At 35.6% G+C, this 26,423-nt stretch overlaps 2 protein-coding genes across 2 annotated transcripts; one reads left to right on the plus strand and one right to left on the minus strand.

Annotated features, from left to right (window-relative positions):
• Nucleotides 1-4,086: 4,086 nt before the first annotated feature.
• LOC130988530 (nudix hydrolase 8-like) lies at nt 4,087-6,319 on the minus strand. The gene is made up of 7 exons (XM_057912412.1): nt 5,552-6,319; nt 5,277-5,480; nt 4,917-4,991; nt 4,782-4,832; nt 4,672-4,706; nt 4,458-4,566; nt 4,087-4,344 (listed from the first exon to the last, which is right to left on the minus strand). Exons 1-7 carry the CDS (start codon nt 5,801-5,803, stop codon nt 4,162-4,164), a joined length of 909 nt encoding a protein of 302 aa, XP_057768395.1. The 5' UTR covers nt 5,804-6,319; the 3' UTR covers nt 4,087-4,161.
• Nucleotides 6,320-7,315: 996 nt separating this feature from the next.
• LOC130988531 (mitochondrial-processing peptidase subunit alpha-like) lies at nt 7,316-13,430 on the plus strand. Its single transcript, XM_057912413.1, has 13 exons — nt 7,316-7,577; nt 8,423-8,659; nt 8,757-9,053; nt 9,144-9,311; nt 9,440-9,607; nt 9,723-9,803; nt 9,968-10,034; nt 10,296-10,393; nt 11,671-11,743; nt 11,939-12,009; nt 12,088-12,137; nt 12,653-12,765; nt 12,956-13,430. Exons 1-13 carry the CDS (start codon nt 7,539-7,541, stop codon nt 13,000-13,002), a joined length of 1,509 nt encoding a protein of 502 aa, XP_057768396.1. The 5' UTR covers nt 7,316-7,538; the 3' UTR covers nt 13,003-13,430.
• Nucleotides 13,431-26,423: the final 12,993 nt, after the last annotated feature.

Below are 26,423 nucleotides of genomic sequence, written 5' to 3' on the forward strand. Positions count from 1 at the left end.
CTAAAATTACTTACTCCTATTACTCGACATAAGGAGTATTTAGCCTAAAATAACTTACTCATCTCAAAGATCATTAATAGGAGTAATTAAAGAAATTTTTACTAATATTCTTATAATTCTAAAATGAGACTATAATTTTGTGGTGAAATAAATAAGAGACTGTATTTTTTATGCGACAGAAGGAACATTCCTCTTCTTTGACTCAAAGTTAAGGAGAACCATGCTTGTATCAAACAAGCATGAGCCTGCTCCAAAGTTATCAATATGAAAAATAAAAATGAAAGTAAAGGATCATTTGTATGAATGTTCCATGCGTGATATGTTCCGTCAAATATTATTTCGCAAATTAATGTGAGCGCTGGTGATTGACTTTATATATATATATATATATATATATATATATATATATATATATATATATATGAATTGGTTCAATTGAGAAGCTCAAATGTGTTGAGAAGTTGAGAAGCAATGTAATAGATGAACATGTTAGTACATTTTGATGAACATGGTAATTAGACACTATATAAATAAATTCTTTGAATATACCAAATACAACTGACGAACATACGAATCTATTTAATTTGTTAAAAAATACGTCACCGCCAATGATCGAACCCCAGATCAAACTCGTGTTCATAAAAACTAATTGACATGTTCATCTATTAAATTGCTTCTCAACTTCTCAACACATTTGAGCTTCTCAATATAACCTAACCCTATATATATATATATATATATATATATATATATATATATATATATATATATATATAGGGGCGCGCTCCAGTGAGACCCCATAATTTTCGTGAAACACTAGGACAATGAATAAGACATACTCCCTCCGTCCCGCTATTTAAGTCTCGTTACTTTTCGGCACGGAGATTAAGAAGAAGCAAATTAGGTGAATAAGGAGTGTGGTCCACATATTTAAGTATTGTGATTAGGGAATAACTAATTATTTCTATTTTATTTTATCAATATCAAAAAGTCTTAATTTTTTTCTTATTAATTTAATTTTTAATAACCTATAATTAAATTAATTATTCCTTAAAATTCGAAATATACCAAAATCTGCAATTTCCAAAAAAACTAAAAAAATCTGCATTTACGAAAAATACTTCAATCAATGTGCATTTCAAAAATACAAAATCTACAATTCAAAATCAATGTGTTCTTCAAAATCAATGTGTTCTTCAATCTGCAAAATCAATGTGTTCTTCAAAAGTAATTTTGAATCCAAAATCTACAATTCTGGATTCAAAAATACAGAATTCAAAATTTGCAATTCAAAATCTCCAACTTCAAGCTTTAATAAACATTTCCAGAAATCTGCAACTTCAAGCTTCAACCCATTTCACCAATCCATTCTATTTGAACACATTAGAAATCGAAGATAGGTTCCAAAGCGAAACAGTTCTTAAAGAGGGGGAACCGCGGGATATGGCCTTGAGACCAAGATCTGTCAGCCCACGAGTAGAAGCACTTCCTCGGATGGAAAGCTTTCCCAGACCTCCACGACTTGCAGTCCCAACAGCTATGGAAGCAAGTCTCACATCAGTTGCCTTTTTCCCCTCCAAGCATCTAGAGAGAAATCCGTTAGATTCTTCTTCATCGGGCCTAATTCCATCCACACCATCAAATTCACACTTCCCCTTAAGAGAGAGAGCAAGGAGAAAGAGATCTCGATAGAGAGAGAGAATGGGGTTACCTGAGACAGAGGGCGGCGGTGCGACGGCAACGGTGGTGGCGGGACTCACCAAAGGGGCGAAAATTCGAAGAAAAGCAGGGAACCCTAGAAATTGGGGTAAGAGAAAAGCAAGGTAGGAGGGAAAAGAAGAGGCGGCGTGGGTGGAGGCGGCAGGGGGTGGCGTGATGGTGGAGGTGGGAGGGCGGTGGAGGTGGCAAGATGGTGGAGGTGGGAGGTGGGAGGGCGGCGGATTGGTGAAGAAAAGAGAGAGGAAAGAGAATGAATAAAACGTATATCTAATGAACAAGATGTATATACTGATGAAAAATAAAATTTAAAAAATTCGTAATGAATAAGACATATATACTGATGAACAGGGCCGTATATACTAATGAACAATGCAGTATATGCTGATGAATAACAAAATTTAAAATATTATGCTCCCTCTAGGATTCGAACTCTGTGAAAAAAAATCACCCTCCAGATACAATATCAGCCATAGGATTGATAAAATAAACGCACCAGATCGTGCCCTAGATCTCACTAAAATTAGGGGGTCTCATTGGAGCGGCCCCCTATATATATATATTATTGTTGTTGATTTTCATTTAACATTATTTTTTAAAAATATACAATTAAATGAATAAATTTAAAGATCGCGTCATGATGGACTCGAACCTAAATTTTTTTTATCTTAAGCATTATTTAACCATTCTACCGTTTGACCAACACAAACACACTAATTTAGCGTTATTGTTTTTTAGTGTTAGATGCTTGCTACATATTCGCCATGCATTTCATGTGTTTTCCTATTTGGATTAATGGTAGATTTTATTCATTGTGAAAGATAAAAAAATTAAAAATACATACTATTATAAAAGGGTTATTAGCATCTATATACATTAACTTTTGGGGTAGTATGATTTTTGCATATAAACTTTGAAATGAGTAAAAAAATAGTACATAAACTTTAATGTTGTAGTAAATTTACCACAAATTCAACTTTCGTTCAAATTAAAGCTGACGTGGCAAGTCGAAATATCGACGTGTACTCATCGGACGTTTTAAAAAATGACATCGTATAGGACATCTATAAAAGATATTGTATAAGACATATGTAAACCTAAAAATTGTAGGGTTCTTATAGAGATCGAATGTCTAGAAATTGAATTAATTTGTGATATACTAAGACATTAAAGTTCATGTATGTTTTGATTCCTTTCAAAGTTCATGTACAAAATCAATTGCCCCCAAAGTTAGTGTATTTAGGCGTTAAAACTACAAAAATCATTCATTTTGAGTTTGAACGGTCAAAATTACTCTTGCTCAAATTGAGAACTTTGCTCGACATACTCGATCAATATAAGTCGAGCATTTGTAGTAAATGCATTAATGCTCGACATCCTCGACCATTACGAGTCGAGTATGTCGAGTATTAGTGCATTTATGATAAATAATTTAATGTTCGATATGTTCGACATCTGCAAGTCGAGCATTAGTGGTAAATGCACCAATGCTCGATCACTGTGAATCTAGCAATCGTATTTTTTTGAAAATACATCAATACTCGACAGTCGACATATTTGACTATTGCGAGTCGAACAATCGAACATTTTTATAAAAAAATGAACATTTTTTAAATTTTACTATCTTTCACAATAAGTAGATACCACTCGATATATTTAATAGGATGTCTTAATAGATGTATGACTATATAATTATATAATTTCGGGTTATCCTAATGGGCGTATTAATTAATTTATACTATAGTTTCTCTCTCTTTTAACTTTATAATTAGAAATTGAGGTAAAATAAGCGGGGAAGTGAGTGACACGTGTTATAAGAAATGTTAGATGAGAGTATTATATTGTAAGTGGAAAACAAAATCCACTTTATAAAGTCTTATGCTAAATGAGAATATATTGAAGTGGATCATGATAATTATTTTTGAATAAGTATGAAAACAAGAGATAAAAAATAAAAAGATTATGGTAAAGCTGTATTCAAAAATAAAAAGTGCATATTTTTATGATATGGTCCAAAATAATAAAAATGTATATTTTTAAGAGACGGATGAAGTATATATTAAATTATTTCAAGTTAGGCAGCCAAAGACTCTCCTTTATGAGAGGTCTTAGGTTCAATCCTGTGTGCGTGCGATAATGTTTTCCCACTTTTAGGTAGTGTTGGCTTTTCCACAATTATGTGATGTTGAGGTCCCGCCTGTATATATAATTGATTATATTCAAGTACCTTTTGCAATTCTAATTAAAAATAAATAAAAAAATCTTACATCTAATAAGACATATATTACATTAATTTTCTTACATTTTTTAGTGGCTTAGTGACGAAAAATAAGAGTGGCATGCACCTTAAAAGAAGATCGACACGGAAAATTCTTCATAAATAAAACAACATATATCTGATTTCTTATTTCTCAAAAATAAATAAATCCATATCGTGTAGAGACCTTAACTTGTCACATCCTTATAATACAAATAGGACATCTTCCCATCAAACTTTGATACAACTTGATGTGCTACAAATCCACTGTAATTTTTCTCATATGTCGCCATACAAATTTCCATTACCCTTTTCAACATCTCATCTTCTTTGTAAAATTGCTGGCTTAGCAGTTCCTCCACACTTATCCACTGTTCAATTATATATATATAGTATTTACATTTTAGATCATAATATAGAAAATTATTGATGGTAACACATAATTAAATGAGTTGGCGTAACATTTTCATATATATTTAATTACCTCAGCGTCCTCAATTTCATTCTCATCAATCTGAATTTCCAAAGATAATGGCTTAAGCAAGCATACAAATAGCAAGTCTGATTTCTCAAGCGCAACCCCGTGTACGTGCCTGCGTCATAATCACAATAAATTAATATTTAAAAAAATATATACTACTATAAATTATTAAAAAAAAAAAAGGCTCAATATATGTAGAATGTTATGGAAGACTAACCTGAAAGCTACCAGCTCCAGGAATTCTGCATCAATCTGTGATGGAAATTAATCCATATTAGTCATAATAATTATGAGCAGATAAAGTTAAAAAATGAGAAGAATCCTCACCCCGGTTTCTTCTTTCACCTCTCTCACTGCTCCCGAGAACAATTCTTCAGACTGTAGAATAATTTGAAACGCATTATTTGTTTCATTTTCTGTCTTGTTTTGCGAAACCAAATTTTATTATCCCAATATCTATACCTTGTCGATGAATCCAGTTGGCAACTTCCAGACTCCAGAGCAGACACAAGAGCATTTCTCTTTCACTACAAGAACCTGAATAATTCAATCCTAATAAATATCCCAATTTCAGAAATTTCGTGATATACCTTATCAAACCTCCCATTTTATCCTTGTCATGCATCAATGTATGATATAAAAATGTCCATTTTGGCGGTTCGTTAATTTGTTTTGACCTCATGAAACACTTATGAAGAGGGCATAAAGCTAATCTCGCACCAACCAAAACACACACACACATGATATATTATTGGTTGGGATGGACGGATATAAGTGAGGTTGAGAAATGGAATGAAATTTGAAGGTTGAAAGGAATATTACGTGGTTGTTGTGGTTGAGAAGGAAGGCAGCAATGCCTATTTGGTGGGAGGGGCCAGACGGCAGCGAGCAGGGCTGGTTTGGAATCCAATATGTGAGCATAACATATCCAGCTTCTGCATCATGGTACGCGAACCCCTCCTTAATTGCAACCGGCACTAGCTCCGCTTGCTCTTCAACTAGCTTCAGCCATACCCCCTTCTTCCCCTGCAACTTCCATCCATATCGATCAATTTTCTACTCTACTAACATCTTCATCTTCTTCTTACCAAAATTACCTTGGATCTCCACACGCCCAAGGAAGCGCGGAGCTGTGATGCAAAGGCGTTTGCAGAAGAAGGCAAGCTTGCTGCATCGATAACCACTCCGCCGTACTCATCATCCCACGACCCCACCAACGCCCTTCCCTTATCTAAACCACTCCTCGCGTATATGTGTTTTGGCTTACTACTTGCCACATATCTCTTCTTGCAACAATTCTGTCTTAACACACTCGCAATTTGGCACATTGCTATTTCTGATGCAATCATGCTTTGCTTCTCCACTAATTTAATTTACACCTCAATTTTTCCATTTATATACACACATTCAAGTTAAGTTGCTGGCCACAACAGAATAGCATCCTCTCCAAATACCAAAATACTCTTCCCTTTTGCAACAAGCCCAACACACTCATCAACTCATTTACAAGACCACCAACATCTTTCATATTAAATATACAGAATATTGTATGTGCTTAGTCCAACCTGCAAATATCCACAGTATTGAATATGAATAATATTAATATTCTTATTCTTCTCTTAAAAAAATTATTCTTATTCGAGAAGAATCCAAGGTATATTTAAGGAGGATCACATCTTCAATTCCTTGCAAAATGGGAGCAGATATCAATTCTTATTCTTTATGCTCAATCAATCCATTTACAAGTACTATTCCTTCCTACCCTTGCTACTCAAGCTACTCCATAATACCCTCTGTCCCAATAATAGTGTCCCCAATTTTCTTTTTGGACATCCCATTTATATAATGTCCCAATTCAAAAATGAAAATACTTTATTTTATCTACGCTCTCTATCTCTCTCATCATTTACTTTTATCTCCCTTACATTAAGATATTTTCTTAATTCCTTTGAGACAAAATGGTATATCTATCCATAGGGAGATAAGAAAGATACATTATACCTTTTATTATAATATTATATAAATAATAAAGTTAATTTTTAAAAACTACTACATATCTTTATGTAAATAGATAAATAGGTCTGTTCAATTTTTTAAAACTATAAATCAGATAAAGAATAGCAATTAAAAAAAAACTAGTATATCTCAAGCTTTCCAAATCAAATTCCTAAAATTTCACTTTTATTAAAATATGTACCTTCCCCTTCTAAAACTATTTTTTGTGGACATAGTAGTTCTTTATTTTAAAATTATTTTATTCAATATTACTATATTTTAGTGAAATGAAATTTATGAATACAAAATTAGTATTAAATAATTTCATAAATTTATATAATAAATCTCGAATTTCAACCGACTACTTAGCATTATTTATTTAAGGGTTAATAGTGTTTTATGTCCCGAACTTTCAGCGTTTTTCACAACATGTCTCGAACTTTTATTTTCTCCTAAAAAACCCTGAACTTTCAGTTTGTTTCCATAAAATGTCCCGTTATACAAAATTCGATGACGGAAAGATGATAAAAAAATTCCGAACTTTCACCGTTCTCCAACAATGGTGGTTCTCAGTATGGTTTTCCAACAATAGTAGTCCCCAAAATATTTCTTTCGGCGAGATAATTCATCTTTTTGTCACCGAATTTTGTATAGTAGGAAATTGAAAGTTGAGGATTTTTTAGGAAAAATAAAAGTTCGAGATATTTTATGAAAAAAGCTGAAAATTCGGGACATAAAACACTATTAACCTTTTATTTAATTGAAGAAGCAGCATTTTTTTTCAAAAGGGATTGAGCAAGCAGCATTTAATGCACTGCAATTTATTTGTTATCTTCCTTAACATGCAAACCGGCTCAACCCACATTTAACATTTCCCACGGGCCACTGCCGAATGCTCAGCCCAATACTTCCTTGTATAAGGCCCGGCCCGAAGCAAGAAAAAACCCATATTACTCGTTCGTGTGAAGCGCACGTGACGGAATCCTGGTTGGGCCGCCGTCGTCTCTCTTTACTTGTATCTCTCGTCGTCTCCTCTGCCAATCGCATACCCTTCCACACAGACCAACGCATCCACCGTCAAATCTCGCTATGTACAGAACGGCCGCGTCAAGAGTTAGGTCTCTCAAGGTCAGCCTCAATCCCCACGCGCCGCCGCGTATTTCCTCATTTTCTGCTTGTGTTGTGTTTACTCGCTGGCTGCATTGGTTGTTCCCGTTTTTAGATCTAATGCTTCCCACCCATTGAAATTCATGATGTTTGTGGTGGAATTTGAATACTGAATTGCTCTATATTTGTTTTGAGCTTTTTTTTTTTTGGTTTCATTCATTTTCTGTTCATGCATTGGCTGGTTATGCCAAATATGAAGGAACAGCTTTATTATCAAAAGACTTGATTTTGAGCATTGCTAGCTGCTGCCTATTGGTATATGCACAGTCAAATGTCTTTCACTGTTGGTGAAAAATGCTTCATATGATGGAATCATAATTTGATTTGCCAAATATCTAGGTATTAGCATCAGGTAGCTGTCGATTAAATGTTGACTTTAAAGAAAGCATTTTGTTTCCAGTTTGGTTCGATATTTTTGCTTCTCACCTGAATCAAATCATTAGTCGCCAATGGGGAGTCTAGGCTTTTCGTGTTGCTAGTGGAAGCTGGGGATCTTCGTAAAGGATAATTGTTTTTAAGAACCTAGCTTTGCACCATGATTTTAGTGTGCAGCATTGAGTTGTTTTTCAATATGGCTGTAGCTGTTCCTCTGTTATAAGGTGCTTAAAACGAGTTTATGACGGTTTGATAGCTCTGTACCTTGTTTTCAGCTTTACAGCATTGATGTCGCTTTTCAGAATGTTAATCTTTAATCCTTTACTATCTTGTACTTTGAGTTCCGTGTCACAATAACAAGAAGATGAGGATGTTACATTTTCCGTTTGCATACAACTCAGTGTACTAAACTAAAATTTTTACCCTTACAGCGCCTGACAGGTTCTAGGGGATGGGCTGGATATGCAAGTACTGTTGCTGCAACCCAGTCATCGTCTGGAAGTCTCTTCAGTTGGTTGACGGGTGAGCAGTCATCCTCACTTTCACCTCTAGACTTCCCCTTAAAGGATGTTACTCTTCCCTCTCCACTACCAGACTATGTTGAGCCTGGAAAAACTAGGATAACCACTCTTGCAAATGGTCTCAGAATTGCCTCTGAAACTTCAGCGGTATGACATGATTTTATATGTTTTACTCTTATTCTAGAAGCAAGGATAGTTTTTAATATATCTGATGGCAATGTTATTAACTGAACTTATTGACCAGACTCCTGTAGCTTCAATCGGCTTACATGTTGATTGTGGCTCAATCTATGAAACCCCAGATTCATTTGGTGCAACACATCTTTTGGAACGGATGGCCTTCAAAAGTACCCTTAATAGGAGTCACTTGCGTATTGTACGAGAAGTGGAGGCAATTGGGGGAAATGTAAGTGCATCAGGCTCACGGGAACATATCAGTTATACCTATGATGCACTAAAAACTTATGTTCCCCAAATGGTAGAGCTCCTTATTGATTGTGTGAGAAACCCTGCATTTTTGGATTGGGAAGTTAGCGAACAGGTAAGCTGTCTTTCTGCATTTTGGGATTCGCTATCCCTGGTTCTGTGCATATATGGATCCTTATTTAAGATTTGTGATACCCTTTGACAGCTTCACAAGGTGAGTGATGATATTAGTGAAAGCTCCAAAAATCCTCACCACTTGCTGGTGGAGGCCATCCATTCAACTGGCTACTCCGGCCCCTATGCAAATGCTCTTTTGGCTTCTGAATCTGGGGTTAACCATTTGAACAGTACTGTTTTAGAGAAGTTTCTTTCTGTAAGTCTAAAACAATTTTTTTTTTCTGTCAGCATTAGGTTTCTTAACTCATAGGTTATCTTTGAAAAAAAAAAAAAAAATCTAGTCATCGATAGATTGTTATTTGCTTTAATTATTGATTTCTTCAGGAGAACTACACAGCTTCTAGGATGGTCCTTGCTGCATCAGGCGTTGACCATGATAAGTTGCTGGAATATGCAGAGCCGCTTCTTTCTGATCTTCCATTAGTTCCTCATCCATCTGCTCCAAAGCCACTTTATACAGGAGGCGAATTCCGCCGTCATGGTGATTCTGGGGTCTGTATCTCGAAAGCCTGAATCAGATGGATATGTTGTGCTAGTTCTTAGCTATTTCACTCGGAAGCATTTACAGCACTGTTTGTTTGTATTTTTTTTTTTTTTTTTGTACTAGGTTACCCACTTTACTCTTGCCTTTGAACTTCCTGGTGGCTGGATCAAAGAAAAGGATGCTATCACATTGACTGTTCTTCAGGTTTAGTCATTTATGTAGTCATTTTTTTATTTTTTGTTTCTTAATTGGGGGCAACTAAAAAAGGATGTTCCTTCACGTGGAGTAGTGCTTGCTAGTTTATTTTGTTTATTTTTCTTAATCTGACATTTTGTGTACATCTCTCTATACTCCAATCTCTCCTGTAGATGCTGATGGGTGGAGGTGGATCTTTCTCAGCTGGTGGTCCTGGGAAAGGGATGTACTCAAGATTATGTAAGTAAAAGCGACTTCATTCTGTCCTGTTAAACTTCATGTATTAGTTGTAAATGAACCCATTTAGACCTAATTTCGAACTAATCCGTCAGCATCTTTGTTCTCAATTTAAGGACTAAATTCTTGCTCCATATAAATGAGTTTATGCTTTTATGCTATGATTATTTGTAAGCTTCACATTTTATCCTTTATTTCCTAGGTTTAATTTAATGCAAGTAAATTTATACTGGATTTATGTGGTAACTATCAACTTGTATCCAGATCTCCGTGTACTGAATGAGCATCCTGAGATTCAGTCCTTTTCGGCATTCAACAGCATTTGCAATCATAGTGCTTTATTTGGAATTCAAGGAACCTCAGTAAGGCTTTTAACTTGGGATAAGTTTCAGCATTGATGAATTCCTATACATGGAAAATTTGTGTTTAGTGCTGCATATCTGTTTGGGTTGTTATTGATCTATTTTTTTTCCCTTTATTTTATTTAAGCTTTGAATGGATTGGCATCTTTGTTATCTCAGCTTGATGCAGTACCTTTATCTTGGATTTTATATATATCTTTTTTGCCTCTAGTGTTTATACACTTTTACTATGTCTTCTGATGCTTGTGTTACATCTTTATTTCATGATTCATCTGAAAAATCCATATGTTAGATAAGCCTTGTGATCTTGGTCTAGTACTGTAGTACGCAGTCCACTTGGTAGTGTACCTTTGAAGAGCACCACTCTCGAAAACTGGTGATGCTTGTATTTTCTTCATAAGGTTTATAAGGATGAAGTTTTGGGTTTGTACAAGGTACAACATAATGAATTTCCCACCTTGACGTGTTCAAACCCTTTACACGACATGGATGGAAGAGTTGGAGTTAATGCATTATTTACATGTCAGATGGATCTTGAATGGAAGATGTATTAATGCGGAGATGCCAATTTATATTGATAGAATGATAGTATCCTAATATGAATGTACTAGGAACTAAGCTACTGTTGGTAATCTGTCCTTAAGCTATTGAGGATATCATCATCATTGATGTGCATTTTTATTTTCATGGAGCTTCTTGTCAGTGATATTATAATCCTCTATGTCTGACATTTCTCCATTTTTTCCTTCTGTGTTAACTGTTCAGAAGCTTGTGTAATTATATTAGTCATTCTAATAATCTAAATCGAAACCATGATGATGATGAACATTATGCACTTAACATTACACTTGTCACTTTAGAGCTCTCAGTTTAATTATGTAATGAAATATTTTGCAACCATTTGAATCTATAGTAGTGAAAGTGACCTGGAATTTCTTTTTTTAGCATAATTCAAAACCTGAGTTATGCTTTCTATTTCATTATTTTGATTCCTTTGTCCTGGTAAATTTAATCACTGAGCTCTTGCCACTACAAAACATTTTATGTTACTGTTTTGTGAATGTTTACTTGTTCAGTTTATTATGAAGAAGTGCATAAATGAATAGTGGATTTCTTTTACTAATGATGTTATCTCATGACTGCTGCTTGTTTGAGAATAAACATTGAAAAATAACTGAATTTCTGGAAAGATCTTAGGAATAACGGTTTCACTCCTCGCTTTATGGATTTCTTCGTTTGTGAATTATGATCTGAAATGGATTCCGCTTGGTATTTAGGGATCTGATTTTGCAGCTCATGCCATTGAGATAGCTGCTAGGGAGCTCATTGCTGTTGCAACTCCTGGACAAGGTTTTGACATTTACTACTGGCTTCAATTCAAGTGATCCATAACTTATGTTTCTTGTCATCTTAATAATGTCCATGTGCTACTCATGCTTATGAAAACCACTTCTTCTTATTAAATAACTAACTTAAATTGATGAAATATCATTCCCACTTCCTGCTGAACTTGCACCTCCCTTTTCTGCCCTCTTTGTATTGCAGTTGACATGGTGCAACTAGATCGTGCAAAACAGTCTACAAAGTCTGCCATTTTAATGAACCTAGAATCCAGAGTACGGAACGGTAGCCTTAAATTAACAAATTTCCTTTCATTTTCCTTTATGCTTGAATATTCTGTTCACTTTCTGCAGATGGTCGCTGCAGAAGACATAGGCAAACAAGTTTTAACTTATGGAGAGAGGTCAGTCTACTTGATATTTTATGCTAGGGTGTGTTCTGTTTGATTGTAAATTTATCATGAGAAAAGGAAGGATAAAAAATCTTCCCTTTAAATCCCTCATTTCTTTTCCCTCATTTTCTACCAGAGAGAATTTCACCATTTCTCATTCATCCTTTTCGCTCAAAGGAGTGTGATAATATTATCCCTCCTTGGAGTGAAAAGGATAAATGAGAAGAAAGGGTGAAATCTCTTTTGTAGATAATGAGGAAAAATAACTGAGGAATTTAAAGGGAGATTTTTTTTTTCTCTTTCATTTTCTCATAATAAATTTACAACCAAATAGAACACACCCTAAGAGTAATTTGTTCCTAGTTGTTGGGTCTGAACTAAGTGATACTAAAATAGCATAAGTTTCCCTAATCCATGGAATTTTGTTCAAATGTGGGGGCATTGATGCTTTTACTTATAATTTGTGATGCTTAACGTGCGTCCATCACCTAAACACCAAATGTTTCACCTTGATTTTGCATCTCCAGGAAACCTGCGGCTTATTTCCTGAATGCCGTTGATGAAGTTACCAAGGAAGATATTGCTAAAACTACACAAAAGCTTTTGTCATCTCCCCTCACCATGGCATCTTATGGCGACGGTCAGTACATTTTCCTTAAGAGTTAGTTTACTCTGATGATACTCTAAATCCCATATGATTATTATGGGGATTACAACTTAGGCCCTCACTAGCATGCCGTGTGTCTTCAAGGAACCCCCCCCCCCCCCTTCCCCCCGATAACTATGATATATATATTTTAGATTTCTCATTTTCTGTTTGAATCTACCAGTGCATCATCTGCCAAGCTACGAACAAGTTAGCAGGGTTTTCCATTAAAAACCAAGTTGTCTGTGTGGCTCCGATGAGACCGTTGATGATGCTCTGAAGGCGATCTGAAATTTTGGCGGCCTTTGGATGGATATTCAATGGAAATAGGGTCCGATGAACCCTTCACTTCGCTTGAACAATAAATGATGAGCTTCTAGGCAGGAAACCATTTTACACACAATTCTGTCACTTTGCGGATTAGCATACCAAATTATTGAGGTTCTTGTTGATCGTGGCTAAGTATGCCATAACTGAAATGTTGCTTTTTTACGAGCTATAATTCTTTGATGAATGGACATCTTTCAGTTCAAATATGGTGTTTAGAATAATTTGTGGTTGTAATAGAATTATGATAAAGAAATACACCCTTGTAGGTGAGATCTTTGCTTTATTTTAATTATTTTAATATTCAAATAAAAGGTGTGATCTTTGTTTCACTCACAACACAATCAATCATTTTATTAAAATTCGTGTTATTTTCAAATGGATACAAAAAATTGAAACGGAGGGAGTGTTATCAAATGGATATTAAAAGTTGAAATGGAGTGAGTGTTATGTTTTGTCTTAGTTGATTTGCTATATTTTTTTGGGAGTAAAATTTTGAACTAGCCAAAATGAAGCATAAAACACAATTTATGGCCACACATTGAAAACACACAAATTTTGGCCAATTTTATTGATTTTGACGTTTTTACCCTTAATGAGGCGGACCGGGTAGGATCAGGCACGCGGGTCGCGTGCCGGGTCGGGTTAGGCACTTATAGCACTATTAGTGCCATAAGTGCCAAGATTTTACTTTGGTTTTATTTTGGATTTCCGATGGCACTTATGGCACTAATAGTGCCAAAAGTGCCAACGGAAATTCAAAATAAAATCAAGTAAATAGTGCCATAAGTGTCAACGGAAATTCAAAATAAAACTAAGTAAAATGGTCATTTGGGCACTTATGGCACTAATAGTGCCATAAGTGCCATACATGCAGCACAAATACAGAAACAATAACATCATTTGAACCCTAAGGGCCTGTTTGATATGGGTTTATAGATAGGATAAATTAAATTAATACAGATTAGTGTGATGTTTGATATCATGTGCAGTTAATATGGTCAACTCCTACTTAATCCTACTTCTCCATGCTATTTTGTGGGATTAACCCATACTAATAATCCGCCCACCCCCCCTCGGATAAATTTAATACTGAGAAGTTGGATAAAAATTCTGCTACCCTTCCTCACGCATATCGATGCAAATGTCCAAGTAATGGTGGACACACATGATATTTTTAAAATTATGTGAGGATAATTTTGGTATTAGATAATATAATCCAACATAATCCTATGGATATCAAACATAATATAGGATTAAGTAGCCATGATATCAAACACCCATGAAATAATATAAATCCACACTAATCCACACTAATTTCTCAAGATAATTTTAATCCTAATCAATCCTAAACTGCAAATCAAACGGCCCCTAAATGGATAATCTAAACCCTAAATGGAACATCTAAACCCCAAATGGATAATCTAAACCATAAATGAAATATCTAAACCCTAGGGGAAAGTGTGCACGTATGGCACTTATGGCACTTATAGTGCCATAAGTGTCTTACGTGCATTTCAGATCAGATCAGATCTGTCGATGGCTGAAATCAAAGGAGGCGAAGATCAGATCTGCCGATGGAGGAGGCGGCGCAACGATCAGATCAGATCCATCGCCGCCGCCTGATCAGATCAGATCTGTCGCCGCCTCATCCTCCGCCTCATCCTCATCAGATCAGATTTCCTCCACCGCCGCCGCCTCATCCTCTACTCCGACGAAGTCTGCCCAAGCCGCGAGAGCTCCGGCGAATTATCCAAGCTCGGCGCCGCTGGAGAGAGAGAGAGGGAGATGAGAAAGAGAGAAGAGAGAGAGAGAAGGGTAGAATAGTCATGACATACAAAAAATGGCCAAAATTTATGTTTTTTCAAATGGTGGACAAAATTTGATGTTGTATGTTAAATAGGGCCATTCGGTCCTATTGTTTCTTTTTTTGGTATGATTATTTAGAAAAATAAGATTATAGTGTAAAGTTTTGTGGGCTCATATTTAATATAGTGCAAAGTGATTATTTTAAAAGAAAACTAATCAAGTCAAGTAGGACAGTTCCACAAGAAATATAAACTAAAGTCAAATGTGATGTAGAGAATATTAATAATGTTTGGAGATTTCATTAGTATTGGGGAAGAAATAAGTTAGTGAGGGAGGGAGAAATGAGGAATCATTATTGATTATATTTTAAAAAATTAAAATAAATTAATAAGCCAGTGATGGGTAAATGTTGCACACCAAAAGTAGTGGTAGTGGGTTTTTGTATATATATATATATATATATATATAAAGAATAAGAAAGAAAGACAAAACATAGATTGCGAGAAAGACGCAGGCATCATATTGTCAAACCCAAAAAAACGTTAGATATTGGAAGTAAGAAGCAAAGGTTGTCTATTAGATGAACCTAACTATAGATTGGGCCTAAAAGTCACCCCAAACCCACCAAAGTTTTCTTCTCTTTGCTGTATTTGGACAAAGCACACACACACAAACAGCACACAGTATTTGCACCTTCTGTTTCGCCCATTCTAAAGTCATTTTCTTATGCTGAAAATAAAATTGTCTTGTCTAATTCTATATATATTTATTCGAGTATTGTTGAACAAAATTTACGCTCATTTATATCTGAATTATTATTTTATTTTATTTTTTTGAAACCAATTTATATTCGAATTATTAAATGAGCAAAAGTTATATACTTTATTTCACCGTCATCTATATTTCATTACTTATGTTTCAAAGGTTGTTATACGGGTCGGGGCAGGGACGAGCGTGGGTAGGAGCGGGCTGGGTGCGAGTCACAGGCTGATTGAAAAACATGAATAATTCAAAGTAATTATTGTTGTGATGAAAAATAATAATCGACATGAATAAAATTAATGTTTGTAAAACGTTACTTATTTTTAAAATAATCCTTATTCTTACTTATGAGAACTTGATTTTTAATTTATTTGATCAAGTAATTATTATCGTAAGAAAAAGTAATCATTGATATGAAGATGTTTCATAGATATCATAAATTGTAGAGGACCATATAATTTTTATTTATACGTTGCTCCTTAGAATCGAAAATAAAATAAAAAAGCGCGCACGCTACTCCTAGGAATCGAACATGTGCATGAGAGATGGTAGGCGAAGGAGCGTACACATCTTATTTGTAGAATAGCGGCTAGCTTTAATTTATAGTGTTTTGGTGAGAACGAGTCTCATGGATAAGACCGGATGAGACCGGTCTCCCGTCTCTACAAAATATTTGTACTTGTATATGATAAATATGATCATATTTATTTAGTTTATTTACTTTGCTACATAATAATAATAATATTTACTAAAGATAAATAATACTCCGTTCGTCCACAAAAAATATTAATTTTGGTCCTTTCAAAAAAAAATATCAACGAAGCTGAGACGTTTCTTTTGCACACGAAATTTAAGGAGTTAGTATTTAGTTGTTTAAGTATGTTTCTCATTTTGTAGTTAGTGGTTATATGTATAATTAGTGATTTTAAATCAATTTTAAGGTCAATATTTAAATTAATTAATTTGAAATTTTTATCTAGAAATTGAATTTATTAATTAAATTAAATAAATGCTGAAATAATCATAACAATAGAATAAAATTACAATCGTCTTCCAATCCATGCCTAACAAAATTCATAATTTCTCTAATCTTCATATCTTCAAACATACTAGTGTTCACAGTCACACAACCAAAATTCACAATTTCTCTAATCTTCAGATCTTCAAACACACTAATGTTCACATTCACAATATACTCATTCCATATTTTCATTTTTAATAAGTTTTCCCTATTCAGTATAATTTTCAATATTATCTCTTATTTACCCATATTGCATTATTGGACCCACTATTAAATCAAATTAATCAATTTACAATTACAATTGTTGTGGATTTGTTTGTGAGAAAGCAAAAACGCAACAATCAAACGAACAAGACACCGAGTTACATGGTTCGATCTTTCAATCTACATTTATGGAAGAGAAGCCAATGATTCCACTAGAAACAGGGACGGAGCCAGGAATTCGGGGGGGGGGGGGGGGGGGGGGCTGAACCTATACGGGGGTTCGGGGGAGGTAGCCCCCGAGATTTTTTTTGGGCATTCCGTATATTTAAAGCATTTTTTTATTAAAATATGAGCATAATAGTAATAATAACAAACAATATTTTCATAGATTATATAGTTTCAATATATTACAAATTAGTTTCAAAACACTGCAATTTTTTTTGAACATTTCGTATATTTTAGGTATTTTTTATTAAAAGAGAAGTATAATCTAAATAATAAACAATTTTTTTTGGGCATTTCATACACTTTCTATTACAAGACAAGCATAATAATAATAAGGAACAATATTTTAATAGATTATATAGTTTTAAATAACACGATTATCCTTAAATTAAGCATATACAGGTGAATATAACAAGCAAATCAACTTTTGTATAACAAAGTTAAGACATATATCTATATATATTTTTGAAAATAAATTTATAAATAATAATAAAATTCTCAAAATTTGGGAGGGGGCTTCAGCCCCCCCGGGCACCCCCTGGCTCCGTCCCTGACTAGAAACACTCAAGATTTTACATATTACAACCAAAAAACTCTCAAGCTAGAAGAAAGTGTATAGCTTCCTAATCTATCAAGATTGCTATGTATCCTCGCTATCAACTAAGCTTTTTTCAGTAATAGAAATCTTAAGTAATCAACAACCTAAAATGAAGACTAATATGAGCTTATAAAAAAGAAGGGAAAACGAGCTGTAAAAGTGAGATGAGAAAACTGCTCTTCAAGGAAACAGAAAAATAGATCCGTTTGGATGTGTTATAACTATTTTTCCAGAATAGCTATCAACTCCCTCAACATCTCCTATTTGCATTTTAACCCCTCGAGCTACAAGCTAATTACATGCAGATACTTAACTAACAACAATAAAAGTGAGCCCTTTATTCTACCCGCACAACCTACTTAATTATAATTGTCAATATTTCTCATTATTATTACTGGATCTATTATTGAACCAAATTAATTAATTTAAAGTTATAATAAAAGTGAAACACTTAATTAATTTATGCATAATTAACATTTAATTAATTTATTATAATTCGTATATTTTTTGATGCACCAAGGGAGTATTAATTTGTTGGTATGAATTAAGAAGTCTGATTGTCTGTGACTCTGTGTAAAATATGATGAAAATGTAAATAAGCTAAAACATGCACGAGATAATAAAATTAGTTTTCAAATGTACTTTCGTTAGTTTACCAATTAATTTTAAGCAACCATAATTATGTAAAATGTATAACTATTTCATCTCCTCATATTTTTCTACCATTAGCGGCCATAATTGTGTCGATGAAGAATTTATATATAGGGCTGAGATTAAGTGACAATATTATTTTCGTGAGAATGAACAAAACAAATAAGTCAGTATAAATCTATGAATAAGCTACTTGCAATGCACAAATAATCGTAATTCAGTTAATTGGTAGAAAAAATTGCCCTCTCCAGGATTCACTCGATCCAATCTATCTATCTATCTATCTCTCTCTCTCTCTCTCTAGGGAGGCTATAATAAATAAACTCCATGAAATATAAAATATTAACCATTTTCAGCCCTTATATCATCAATATTTACAGTTGATTTATATATTTATTGGATAAACATCTTCAATTGTGGTGGCTCGGGCTGATATTACCGATGTGTCACCTGTGCTGCTATCTTAGCTTTCATGTCAATCTCATATTGCCATTGAAAATAGGTGTACTTTTCCAAAAGATCATCATAACCTATGTTGCTCGGACTCGGGTGCGGGTGTCGGACACGGGTGCGGGGATATGTGTCAGACTCTTAATTTTTCTAAACTTAGGATACGTGGACACGGCTAAAAAGGATCCAAAATTAGGACACGGGTACGAGGATACGTTTGATAAATAAAAAGATAATTCTTTAGTAGACAATAGAAAATCATTTTATAAATGATAATTTCCAAGAAAATACCAAAAAACATCAAACTACAAAATAAGGAGCTGATATATCTGGTGATAGTCCTTCTAAATCTTTAAATCTGGATCAAACTACAAAATAACTCTCTAAATCTGGATCATCAAGTGATATTCCTTCTAGCTCAACAGTTGCATTCTCTTCCGAAATAGCTTTATCACCACCTATAAAATTCAAGATAAAAAATTATAAATTAACCTAAATAATAAAGACTTAAAACTAAAAATTACATACACAAGTCCCAATACTTTGTTTCTCCTTCTTTATAATCATTTTCCTTTCGTGACAACAATCGTAAGTTGTAGTGCACGAACACAAGATCGTCAATTCTGCTTGGTGCCAATTTGTTCCTTCTAATATTTTGGATATAAGAGTATGTGCTCTAATTTCGTTCACAGCATGATGAAGAGGCTGGCTGTGCTAGTAGCTTAAAAGCTAAACTTTGCAAGATAGGTGTCGATGCACCATAATTTGCCCACCATGACACTGGATCTTCATAGGATCGTGCATCAATCACATGTGGCTCATTGAAATAGCCACATCCAGTAGAAAACGCCCCAAATTCAGCATAAGCTTTTCGCAAATCACTCACATTTGGAAATAACTTTTTAAGAGACATACTTCTATTCATTGAGACCTCGCTGTTCTCATGAGGCGCAATCCGTGGAATTCCATTATTTTCACTTTGAAGCCACGATTCATGATAATACTTTGGAACCAAAGAATGCGCCATGCAATGCAATGGCGTATTACTTTTATTCAATCTACTCTCCAACACTTGATGGACAACATCAAAAAAATCCGATGAACCAGAAATCAAATCATTTTGTTCATGTTCAAAAACAATCTTCTTCACATTTTCAATCATGGTATCCCACATATCATAAATCAAATGTAAGACAGGAGTATCCGTATCAGCTTTTCTTAACATATCAACAATAGGCTCAGTAAATTTCAAAAAATAATCTAACTTATCCCACCAATCATCATTCACAATGCATTGTTTAACCTCTTGTGCTTTACCTTCATTACTTCATTCTCTATAAATTCTCCAATCTGAATCCATAACCATTTTTTCTAATGCACCTTTGACTTCCCTAAGTCTTTGTCATAATAATACTAGATGCAAATCTAGTTTCAGCCACCCTCAACAAACTCATATTACATTAGCTATTAAAAATAGCTAATGCCATGCCATGATTAACAAAAAAAATTCTAATATTCTGGACATCACTAACCAAATCAGAAATCCACTTGCATTGAGCATATTGGGGTGATTTTTCAGTAGAATCACATATGTTTTTTAATGCCAAATTCAGATTATGTACCACACAAGGAGTCCAAAATATGTGAGGATACCTTGATTCGATCATCGACCCTGCAGACTTGTAATTACTTGCATTGTCTGTGATGATTTGCACCACATTTGACTCTCCGACCTCTTTGATTGCTTTTTCAAACACGTTGCTCACATATTCCCCATCCTTGATTATGCCACTTGCATCAACGGATTTAAGAAACATGGCTCCTCTAGCAGATGCAGCCATTAAATTGATCAACGACCTCCTCTATCGATCTGACCATCCATCAGAAACAATAGAAACTCCTTTCTTCCTCCATGAATCTCTGATGGGCTGGAGCTTTCTGTAGACATGTTCATTTTCTTGTCCAAGAAGTGTTGTTCTTATTCTATTGTATGTTGGTGGAGTATAGCCTGACAAACTGTTGTTGGCTAAAGTTCTTGAATAATTAATTAAGAAGGGAGACTTTGCAAAGTTAAATGGAAGACCACTTGCAAAGAACATCCTTGCACATTGTTTGTCGGCCTTCTCTCGTTGGCTGATGTTGAATGACTTCTCCAGTGGCCCAACCTCTTTGCCCTTTCTTTTCTTATGTTGCTGCAAATCAGAACCTTCCGGTAGGGATAGATAATCTGCCTTTTGCTTATCTTGATACGCCTCATGTGATTTTTTTCTCTCGACCTCATCGTGCTCTTCTTTGATTTGTTGAAGCATATCCCTTGAAACTGATTTGCATGGTGCTACACCATGATTTGGAAGCTTTAAAAGGTGGGCTTTCACATTTGAATAAGACCCAACAACTCTCTTGCTGCAGTAGTTGCAAGTCCATGTTCGATTTCCTCCTCCTCCTGCGGCAACACTTAGGACAGTAATGTGACTCCACAATGGTTTGTCGTCGACGCCGCTGGTTGGACGAACAACAACAGCATTTCTGTTTTCTTCGACTGCCATAGATGAATTTTGGGTGTTTTCCGAATGAACTAATGCTTTCTAAAGCCATTACAAATTCTTAAATAAAAAATTGGAGACGATTGATATTCCAACTGAACATGTAGAGTTTCTGTTTTTTTTGGGGGGGGGGGGAATAGGGGATAAATTTGCGGCTTGGGGGAGTAAGGTAAGTGACGATTAGATTTTTAGTGTTTAGATAATGGGTATTCTATATATACATTAATGTTTAATAGATTAGTTGTTATATTATATTAGAATTAGGAATAAATGATATACAGTTGTACTCCACATTAATTTGCTCACACTAATTAATAATATATTTTATTGTAATAGTGGATAGTGGATACAGCTGTACCACAGTTCACAGTCAATTTTCCCTTAGATCATCTTCTTCGCGGATGTCATTTTTAGGAAAAAAAATCATCTATCTCCTTTCCACCGCCGAGTCCGCATGAATTATGAAGAATCTGATGCGTATCTCGCACCCGGATCCATGTCGTACCCGACAGACACGGGTACTCTCCCATTTTTGGAGAGTCCGAGCAACATAGATCATAACTTTCTTCTTTGACAGATGTAACTCTCCTCGTCAAACTCTGATCATTTAGCCATTAATAACTGTTAGAGGTCATGTCCTTTATAACTCTCAATGCATTCTTGGTATCCCTACACAAGAGACATCTGTTTGCTGTAGCATCCACCAAACTCTTGGTAAGTCCAATCAAACCATTGTAGAAGTGGATGATTTGACGGAGAAACCATATATGATGTGGGCAGTGTCTCAACATCTTCTGAAATCTCTCCCAATTAAGCATCTTGTATGGTCTCATCTTTCATCTGAGCAAAGTGAGAAACCTTTTCAATAATCTTTTATGCCTTGGCAGGAGGAAAAAACATAGCTAGAAATGCCTTTCACAACTTATCCCAATTAGTGATTGTAGTCCGATCTAGATTCTTGAACCAATCCTTAACAAGATCTCGGAGTGAAAAGTCAAATATCTGCATTCTGATGGCATCTGCAGGCACTTCATTCTGTGTGATCGTATCACAAATATCCAAATATTGTGTCAGACGTGCATGCGGGTTCTCGATTGCTGCTCCTCCAAATGGCTCAGTTTGCACACTGTAATTAACCATGGGCTTGAGCTCAAAGTCATTAGCTTTGACAACTGGCCCCCACCATCCTCCTTGGAATTGACCAACTTGAAGTAGGTGTGGTAGGGGAGGCTGTGCTCGTCGGTTGGCTTTAGCCACTTACAGCTTAAATTCTGCCATCTTACGCATCATCTGAGTAAATTGCTCCGGAGTGAATTTATTAGTAGTCATTTCTTGCTTCCTCTTCTCACGATTGTGTCGCTTGTGTTGTTTTTCAGTCTCAATATTCAAAGGCTCGAGATGACTTTTTCTTTGGATCTCGTGATCACGCACATGTGAAACATATGGTAAGAATCAAAAGCTTAAAAAAGAAAAATAAAACAAAAAAAATCCTGAAGTAATGATTAAGTATTAGAAGAATGACGAAGTCATTGTTTAGCTTCGCACAAATAAAAGTCATGTGCCATAGCTACACTAGTTAGCAGCAACTTCAGGGTCGAATCCACAAGGAACTGATTGTAATTTCTTCGGTCAATGTGTCACTAAAAAGGGGTTTATTTTGGTATCTTGACTACTATCGTGGCTAAAACAATATAGAAAACTAAACTGAAATAAAAACATGAATTGGTCAAAAGACAAAACAAACCTGACTTAGACTTGACTCATTAAACGTGAACTTCACTCGGTCATAGGTACAAAGATATTCATTACATGCATATATCCGTTGGTTACATGAAAAAGAAAATAACGCCCTTATTGCCACGCGTCATGCAAGCTACAGCCCTATGCTCAATATTTCCTTTCAGTGTATAACCCCTAAAAATTATCAGTTAGTGGGTTTATCTATTCTACCCATAAGCCCTCCCTACGTTGGCCTCTTGCTGGAAAGGGTTATCCCTAGAATGCATTAACATCTAGAAAGACCCATTCAACCTCTTATATGGACTAAACCAAAAATCGCGACTCCCAACACCAGTTGTACTCTTTGGAGGCTGAAGTTTCTTTCGCCTTATGCCCAAAGCTTATTTGTGGTCAAAACCCTTTAACTAACTAGTGATAAGTTAATTAATTAAGTTGCATGCCCAAACTATTTTAAATCAAACCTAATGTATCGGGAACATATTTATGCAGTTCTTAAACTCAATTAGACCTCACGCGTTTAGCATTCATGCTTAAATCATCTTGCCCAAATCAGGTTAAAATATTTACCTAGACATAAATAAAATAAACATAACAAAAGACATAAAGGAACTCATACTGAAATGAAAAGAAAATTATTTAATATAATAGAGTACTTACAGCCAAATGTGCCGTGCAAAACATGAGCAGAAATTGAAATACTTATGCCTACAGACAGGCGTTGTTTGCTTCCCTCACTAACTCTCAATTTACAACACAACAGAAAATGGTCACTGAATGGTACCCTCAGGCAAGAAGACTTCAGGTATTTATAAGCGCGATCTGGGCTTGAGAAGGCCCAGCCCATGGAGAGTCGACTGGAGCGAGGAATCTCGCGATTCATCTATATCCTCAAGCCTAGATTCGAATCCTTGTGGATAGGGTAGAGGTTTAGCCCTATCGACCTCTTCATGGATGATTATCATCTTCTGCCCTGATCAAGCGCCTACACGTCAATCCTACTTCGTCCATCAGCTGTGTTGTCTTCTACCACTGGACGTTCCGTCCAATGCATATTGGATCCAGCATAATTTTATGGGCAAATGGTCGATTCACTTGGCCACCTTCACTTCAGACTTTTGGTCCAATTTTGGTTGCTTTATGCCCCAAAATACCTCTGTTTTATATCCATGCTTCTTTCGCGGAATGCGGCAGTATTATGCCTTACCTACACGTCATGCCCAAGAAAATGGCCCTCTTCGAACTATGCCCTCCCAAGCACAAGACACTAACAAAATAAAGAAAAAATGACTCAATCTAGACCTAAAACAAACATTAATTAAAATACGATTTTATTAAAAAGAAAGAAGAAAAGCCAAAACCCTTGACAGCACAGAGTAGCTGACTAAGGGCCGAGCCTCGTTAAAACCTCCCAGAGAAGGAGGAAAAAGAGTACTCGTCTAAAGTCGAAGGGAAAAAAACGGGGAAGGAAAGCTGAAGTGAGGTGACTTCTAGAGCTCCGGCCGAACCATCGTCCTAAAGAAACCCCGGCTTTCCAGCCCAGGAAACAAAACCAAAAAGCAAGAAACAAGCAACACACGAACCAAAAACGTTCTAACAAGAAGGTGGTGAAACAGCCGCGATCCCGAAGATTGCAGAAACCACGCCGGCTGCCAAGAGGACGGCTGCCACGCAAGCTGTCGAGCAATTCAGTCTTGACATCCGCCGGCAAAACCGACTCGAAGGCATTCTCCCGAATCCTAAACTGTAGACTCCAGCCCTCATGATTCAGGCGAGCCTCCACGCTAAAGACCCCCTCCAACTGTTCGATCAAAGTCCCAGAGTACCACCCACCCGCGGTAAACTGGAGGAAGAGCCTTCTAGCCTTTGTTGCCTCAGAGCTCGAATTGGAACACCACCCTAAGCTCCTCTTCCAGCCGCTGTGGAGCAGCTGGAACCAACCATCAAAAACCTCCAACACCCAAGAGCTAGAAAAAACGAGCAGCCCTTGCCAGGCTCGTCCACCAACTGTTTGAAAAAACGACCAAAAAACCATGAGAGAGCTCAATGAAGGACCGTGCGGATATGGCTATGTGAGGACATATCCAAACGCACCGCAGCCTGGATAGCGTCAATCTCGAAGTCCCAGCAGCCCTCTACCATAGTATCCGAAGCCAAGATGTCCGCCACCTTGTTACCTTCCCGATATATATGAGAAACATAAAGATGGAATTTATCGAGAAGCACAAGAATCCTTTTCCACGAAGCCATAAAACGCCAAGGAACAAGTAAAGAACGATCTTGGATAAGGCGAACAATATAAGTAGAGTCCGACTCCAACCAAAGATAAAACCAATTGCGGTCATTAGCATATTGAATAGCGGTTATAACCGCAAGAAGTTCCGCCTCGAACGCATAGCCAATCCCTCCTTTTTTATGAAAGCAACCACGCACCGTACTATGATTATCACGAAAGACTCCTCCAACAGCAATCTTTCCCGGCGCCCCCAACGCAGAGCCGTCCGTATTAACCTTGATCCAATGGTTAGAAGGAGGCCACCAGTAAACATTTATAAAGTCCGGCGGAATAGCAGCACGACCTTTTATCCCAATCTTTTTAAGGATCGAGAGATCTTCCCAAGTGTTTGCCATAGCACCCAATTTAAAATTCTCCTCCATTTCCCGAAAAGTCACCTTAATCGAGTGAAAAATCTTTTTAGCCTCAAATTTGTCGTCATCAAAGATACATTTGTTACGCTGCGTCCAAATGCTCCAAATAAGAGAAATAATACCAGCCTTCCAGAAACAAGCTAGTTGGGAACTAAACGGGTAACCCCAGACAACCACCAACATGCTGAAAATATCCGATTTATCGATGTCATGATTTTTAGACCTAAAACAAACATAAACGAGCACAAATATGTGCTCATCAAAAAAATATCAAAGTGAAATCTAAATATATAGTACCCACCCAAAAACAGCGCCAAAAAATTAATCACTAATTTATGAGCAACAAAAAATACTACAACTAACAAGGTGTAGTTGTAGTACAAACACATTTTTTTTTTTTGATAAAGGTCAAATGGAGATTAACTTTATTGATCTTATAACTTCATTGATGACCAGAATTTTTCATTAGTTCAAGTTAACAAAATTTCGATGAATTGACATTTTTAATTAAAGACATAAATAGCTCACTATTGCTAGTTTACTTTTATACCACTAATAGTGAATGCATTTTTGGATTCAATTTAGTAATTATATCCATTTATTGTTGTTGTTTCATGCATAACAAGTAACAACCACTGAACTTTGATTATTTAGGAAAAAAATATAATTAACAATA

The sequence above is a fragment of the Salvia miltiorrhiza genome, chromosome 6, assembly GCF_028751815.1.
Source record: "Salvia miltiorrhiza cultivar Shanhuang (shh) chromosome 6, IMPLAD_Smil_shh, whole genome shotgun sequence".
Lineage (NCBI taxonomy): Eukaryota > Viridiplantae > Streptophyta > Magnoliopsida > Lamiales > Lamiaceae > Salvia > Salvia miltiorrhiza.